Source organism: Bidens hawaiensis, unplaced genomic scaffold (assembly GCF_021521415.1).
Source record: "Bidens hawaiensis isolate Kalapana, Puna unplaced genomic scaffold, B.hawaiensis_p1.1 tig00001412_1, whole genome shotgun sequence".
NCBI classification, from domain to species: domain Eukaryota; kingdom Viridiplantae; phylum Streptophyta; class Magnoliopsida; order Asterales; family Asteraceae; genus Bidens; species Bidens hawaiensis.
The window spans coordinates 4,056,778-4,063,485 of record NW_027491079.1 but is presented as its reverse complement, the minus strand read 5'-3'; the positions used below and the strand labels follow the sequence as shown (position 1 = coordinate 4,063,485).

General features: G+C 33.6%; 1 protein-coding gene across 1 annotated transcript; it reads left to right on the top strand.

The window, feature by feature from the left end:
* The first annotated feature begins 1,829 nt into the window (after positions 1 to 1,829).
* Positions 1,830 to 6,396, top strand: LOC143575763 (delta(14)-sterol reductase-like). The gene is made up of 13 exons (XM_077060055.1): positions 1,830 to 1,856; positions 2,042 to 2,159; positions 2,753 to 2,823; positions 2,898 to 2,954; positions 3,049 to 3,140; positions 3,222 to 3,269; positions 3,391 to 3,511; positions 3,627 to 3,673; positions 4,403 to 4,484; positions 4,579 to 4,655; positions 4,738 to 4,854; positions 5,678 to 5,752; positions 6,025 to 6,396. The coding sequence occupies exons 1-13, from the start codon at positions 1,830 to 1,832 to the stop codon at positions 6,176 to 6,178; spliced, it is 1,086 nt and encodes a 361-aa protein (XP_076916170.1). The 3' UTR covers positions 6,179 to 6,396.
* The last annotated feature ends 312 nt before the right edge of the window (positions 6,397 to 6,708 follow it).

Here is a 6,708-nt window from a genome sequence, read left to right as displayed (position 1 = left end):
CTACCTTGAACGAGTCGAACTACGAACACGGAAGCCTTGATGTTGTTTTGGTCCGTCACAACGTTCCAGCACCAACAAGCTCGGGTTTTCGCCTTCGGATCTTGGTTCGGGTCGTGTGTGTTTTGGGTGTGTGTGTATGGAATATGTGAGAATGGGGATTAAAGGGTGATTAATGGTATTTATATTTAGGGATCATGGGCTTAAGCCCATGGACTCTCCTTCCTTCTTTCATAACCCAAGTCCATAACCCATATCCATTACCCAACACTAGCCCGACCCATACCAACTCCTACTCTATTTATTTATTTCCCGATAACCCGAGTAAACTTTCCCTCTATTATTAAGTAATATAATTAATATCATTTTGGAAATTTCGGGATGTTACACACAAACATCAAGTCGCAACCAAACAAACCACTTGAAACACTTTTGCTTTTTTATACAGAAGCTTGGAGAAGTTATGAATTTCCAACAAGTCACGAAAACTAAACCGAATGAAGATAGGCACCTTACAGCCTTACACCGTTGAAAGTAGGCATATAGTAGGATATTGTATAATAGTAGAAACTTAATATTAAAGTATTATAACATGTAACTTAATAACGTAATGTATTTAATATATATTTTCTTAGTGTGTGACCTGCAAAGTAGGGATGAGATCGGTATCGTATCGGTACCGAAAATCCTGGTCTCGAAATTCGCAAATTTTTGGTACCGTTATCGTTACTAAAGGGAAAAAAGTTCGGGAATCCCAGTACCGGTACCGATATCGAAACTCAAAATTTTGGTACCGATTCGATACCGACGGTACCAAATCGGTACCGGCACCAATCTCGAAATTGTTCATCCCTACTGCAAAGTGTAAATCTACTAAACCATACGTCAAGGTTTTGAAATTTGACGTTTACTTTTTAAAAAGAAACATTTTATTTATTACCTTTTAAAATCGTTTATGAAATCATTTCAATAATCGTGTTAAACATGTTATCTTATTTGCGAAACTGAACTCCTAACTTGTCAGTTTAGCATTCACTAGTCATGCTAAACGTGCCGTGCTACGTTCGATCCATTTATATAATTACAAAATTTGGAGGAGTTGGCATTGAAGGTGTGTACATTGAGCTTCTTAGTTTGTACTTCATTTTATCTATTTATTTATTTTGTGGTTTTATAGTTTGGTCACCAACACTTTTCATAGTTTACAAATATGTCACAAAATATTTTTTCGTTTTAGTCGTCAACAATTTTTCACTTTCAACTTTGGTTCCACATACTTTTCGTCTTTCACAATTCTTTTGTTTAACATTTACGTCTAAATTTAATGACTTAACACGCTGCAACGCATGTGTGTAGTTTATGTTTTTATGTCTATTTTCCCCGTTTAACGGCCCCGTCGCAACGTGTAGATGTTAAGTCGACTTAGTTATTTTTTTATATATTTTATGTTTCGGTCTAATTTTGTGTGTTAACACAATGTGACGAGCGTGTTTGATTCAACGTTTTTACGTCTACTTTTTGTTTATTTGTTCAGTTTTCTTAAATTGGCCGCGGGAAGGGGGGGGGGGGGGTGGCGAACAAAGGCGGCGGTGGTAGTAACTTCATGCTTGCTTTCAAGTGGAGTTGATATTTAATAAACTGCACCCGTCGCAGCACTAGGGGTGTTAATGCTAGTTTAATACAAGGACTACTGGTATTCTCAATTTGCAAAAATCTAGGGTTATATATATATATATATATATGTTACTGCTTATTTTTTAAAAAATCTGAAGATTCGTGAGTGAAGAGTAGAAACTGAAGTGACGGAGTTTACTTGAAAAACTGCATCTAAAATGGACTTGATTCCTTCATGGAACTCTGTACGTGAGTGATTAGTGCGATTATTGTTTGATTTACTCTTATAATATGCTCGTATTGATGAAACTGTATGTGGGTTTTGAGTTTAGTTTGATTAGGTTATGATTTAGGGCAATAGAATGAATGAATGAATGAATGTGATGATAATGATTTGTTGAAGATTAATGGGTTATGTTTATTATATTAGGTTTGTTTATTACTGGGATTCTTTAGTTATTTGGGGATTGCTGGATCTGTTTTACCCGGAAAGCTTGTTCCTGGAGCGGTTTTAGCCGATGGAACTCGGCTTCATTATCGGTCTAATGGTAAAGTTTCCAGCCTTGATGGTTTTGATTTCTTAAGAAAATGACATAATATTATAATCCCTCAAGTAGGTTTTATAAAATATTTGCAGAACTAGGGATGAGATCGGGGATCGGCGCATAAAATACCGATACCGAATTTGAACAGAACTAGGTACCGAATATATTGGATCGGTATCGATATCCACGCTGGTTTTTTTTTGTTATGAAATTAATTCGTAATCAAGAAACCGAAATACCAAAATCAAAACATACAAAATGTTTTAAAAACAACCGTATCAATTTCTATGGAAAACAAGAAAGAAAGGTATGCGTACCGATACCTACTACCCAAGAAAGAAAAACTCTACATTTTTCAACTGGTAACAAATACTGAAATAACGAAAAATACTGGTACTGATACCGAAAATACCGAATTTGAGAAAAAGGGGTACTGATTACTGAATACTGTACTGTATGTAGCGGTTTGGTACGGTATTTAGGAAAAAAATCTCATCCTTATGCAGAAGCAGAACTGGTAAATTATCTGGTTTTATCAATATAAAAAGATGTCAAATTCAGTTGTTTTAATGTAGAAAGAAACTTTATGTTTTCAGGATTGTTATCACTATTTTTGCTGGTTGGCTTACTCATTATTGGAGCTTGGATGGATTTTGTATCACTCACTGTATGTACTATCACTTATTTTTAAAAGACTTTATGCTGCCTTTTATTTATTACGTGAACATGCGAATGTTGCAGGCAATATCGGACCGAGGGCTTGAGCTTTTGTCTACAACTTTTATCTTCAGTGTTATTGTAAGTTCTATTTTTTTGAAGTCATTGCATGATATCTCAAAAACAATACTGGTTTTTGACTATATATTTGTCATGAAAACTGTAAAAATGCCAGGTCACTTTGATACTTTATGTGGCTGGTTGCAAGTCTAAAGACCGAAGTGCATCTCTGAAGCCTCACGTCACTGGAAACATAATTGATGACATGTATTTTTCTGTTGTAATAATTATTATTTTATTTGTAGCTGATTAAGATGCTTAGTCAACTAATTATTAAATAACAAGCAGGTGGTTTGGGATACAACTAAATCCTAACTTCTTCGGCGTTGACCTCAAGTATGTAATATTTCTCTTACTTTGACTTAGTTCATGATTGACTTATCACAATATTGCTGAAGTTTAACATATTATAATCGCACAGTTAAATAATTATTATTCTTGTGACACTTTTATATAGATTTTTCTTTGTGAGAGCTGGAATGATGGGATGGCTTCTCATTAATCTTTCGGTGCTTGCAAAATCTATCCAAGATGCTAACTTCAGCCAATCTATGATCCTCTACCAGCTATTTTGTGTGGTACTTAGTTATTATTATTATTATTGTTGTTGTTGTTGTTGTTATTTTGATGGCTTTTAAAATTAATACAATTCTTGAACACCGCTGTTTCCTTTCTTTTTTGTTGGCTTTTCAGATCTACATTGTGGACTACATCTTTTACGAGGAATACATGACATCCACGTAAGTTGACTTCTTGTGAAAATGGAATATAAACAAAACTTGTCTAGTTGCAAATTTTTGAGATCCTCTTAAAAATGCATGCTTGATAATCATGCTATCCGTAGTTATTAAAAGCCCTCGCTTCTTGCCCCTAGGCCCAATTTTCAGGTGAGGCTCAATAAATGCGCTTCTAAAACCTAGGTGAGCGCTTCGGCATTGTCTATGCCAAGAACATGATAACATAAAAGCCGAGCAAAAGAAACGCAAGGGGTGCCATTGAAGCTTAGATCTAGGAGAAGTCAAAGGCATTATATTGATACATTTTGTCATACAAATTTTGGAATTACATTTGAATCTTTGATTATTTAGAACTTTTGGTACCAGTTAGATGATATTAAATGTTACATAATAGCTTTCGTTTGTTTATTTTATTTTTATTATGTTTTTTGAAGAATACTATTATTTTTCCTACGCATAATAAATTTTAAATTTTTTATTTAAGTGCGCTTTTTTTCCCTCATGCCGTTGTTTTTTTGCGCCTTGTGCATAGGCCCCAGGCGAGGCTTTTGCGCCTAACGCATTTGATAACTATGATGCTATCAAATCGATCTTGTTTTTATGGATGCTTTGTATGCATAATTGTTTTTAGTTCTTAATATTTCTATAGAATTGATCTTGTTTTACTATAGCCATGAGTTATAGACTTATTATTATTATTATTATTATTATTTAATTTACATTTAATTCTAGATGGGATATAATTGCTGAGAGATTGGGCTTCATGCTAGTATTTGGAGATTTAGTGTGGATTCCCTTCACATTCAGTATTCAGGTAATATACATTTTTTAAAAAATCTAAAGCATTTTGTTTGACTTTGAAAGTCAAACTGTATTCAATATGCCTCTTAATGTTATTTTGTGATTAGGGTTGGTGGCTTTTGAGTAACAAAGTGGAGTTACCAACAGCTGCAGTCGTTGCAAATTGCATTGTATTTGTGATAGGGTAATCTATTACAAAACTATAGTTGACTGACTTTTTTTTATTCAAATGCTATAATTGCAATGTTGGATTTTAATCTTTACAGGTATCTGGTATTTAGAGGCGCAAACAAGCAAAAACATGATTTTAAGAACCCCAAAGCATTAATATGGGGTCAACCCCCAAAAGTCATTGGAGGAAAATTACTGGTTTCTGGTTATTGGTAATGTTATCTCTAAACCATTTCAACTTGTTTTTTTAATTTCCATTTATATTTACACGCATTAAAAATAAGCAAATTTGGTCCAACTTTTATTTTGGGTAACAACTCCAAAATAAACAACTGAAAGTAACAAACTTTCAATCTTTTCTAATTTGGGTGACTGGGAAATTTAACGAAGGGAGCATGTTTGCTCATTTAACTTTAACTGAACAAACGAGCAAACACGGAAAATTAAACGAACGGGTTTTTTTTCTGTTCGTGCTCGTTTGTTAAGAAAATGAACATGTTCGTGTTCAGTTATGTTCGTTCATTAACTGTATAAATGAACGCTTCATGAACGTATATGAACAAACATAGCTGAACATAGATGAACGAACATAACTGAGCTAATTCTAGTTAAAAGTAATGTGAATAACAATGTATTGGGCCTAAAGTATTAAAACTCTATTAAGTTTGAAATGAATTAAAAAAATGTAAACAATTATGGATTATATTTAGTATAAATGAACGTAAACGAACGAACATAAACGAATGTTCACGAACACAAATCAATGAACAAGACATATGTTTATGTCCGTTCATTTAACTAAATAAACAAACGAACATAAACGAATGTTCACGAACACAAATTAATGAACGAGACATATGTTTATGTCCGTTCATTTAACTAAATAAATGAACGAACATAAACGAATGTTCACGAACACAAATCAATGAACGAGACATATGTTTATGTCCATTCATTTAACTAAATAAACATCCAAATTCTTGCCCCCCCCCCCTCCCAGACGGGCCCTGATGCTCTTTTTTGTCTTATATGAAGGGGAATAGCAAGACACTGCAACTACCTTGGAGATCTGTTACTGGCGCTATCCTTCAGTTTACCATGCGGGATCAGGTAAACCTTGCGGTTTTTTAAGCTTAATGCAACTAGTCAAAACAATTTGGTCAAAATGGTTACATTTTAATTTTAAAATTGCTATTGTTTCCCGAAGTTTTGAACAAAATGTGTGATTTTACCTAAATTATTCAACTTAATAATGTAAATGAATTAAATTTTATGCTCTCATATAAAAGAAATCCTAGTTATGATACATTTCAAAGTTTGTCATGTTTGACTTTTGAAGTCAACCGCCAACTGATCTATTTATATGGCCCATATATTTGCAGCTCTCCAGTACCATATTTTTATCCAATATATCTTTTGATTCTGCTTATTTGGCGAGAGAGAAGAGACGAAGCACGATGCGCAGAGAAATACAACGACGTGTGGGCCAAGTATCGCCAGGCTGTCCCGTGGAGGATTCTGCCATATGTTTATTAAACCAATATTTTTTTTTAGTTTTTATTTTTTGTTTTGAAGTTTATGAGTTAATGTTGGCAGCCATTTTTATCTGATTAAAGCTAGCAGTGTTGTTGCAGGAAGAAACGTTAAGTTCATAAGTGTTTGATGCTACAAAATTGCAGATTGTATTTCTCGTATGCGGTTTGTTTGTTTTGTTTAAGCGGCCAATGAACTTTCTATTTAATATTTCTAAGTGACTCTAGAATTGTTATTCTTGTTATTCTTTCATTAATGCAGATTCAGAATAATGTTTGATTATTTGTTAATATTTGTTCCTTTCTGTAGAAATAGAAAAATCTGACAACCGATGAAAATTCTAGCAAAAATTCGACGAAGAAACTAGATCGGAGATATATATGCTCGAATACCATAAGAGAGAACACGCATATGGATGTGAGATATAGCATACTCAACTAACCAACTAACAATCTAACTGCTCCATACGCATAAGCTCTAATATAGATGATTAAAAACAATCGACACAAAAAAAAAAAAAAAAGAAGAAAGAA

What these genes read in the sequence shown, in the direction of transcription:
- LOC143575763 (XM_077060055.1), top strand. Translation starts at nt 1,830, where the DNA reads ATGGACTTGATTCCTTCATGGAACTCT. An exon ending in GGAAACATAATTGATGACAT is followed by an intron (nt 3,141 to 3,221) that starts GTATTTTTCTGT and finishes AATAACAAGCAG; the next exon opens with GTGGTTTGGGATACAACTAA. An exon ending in TGCATTGTATTTGTGATAGG is followed by an intron (nt 4,656 to 4,737) that starts GTAATCTATTAC and finishes TAATCTTTACAG; the next exon opens with GTATCTGGTATTTAGAGGCG.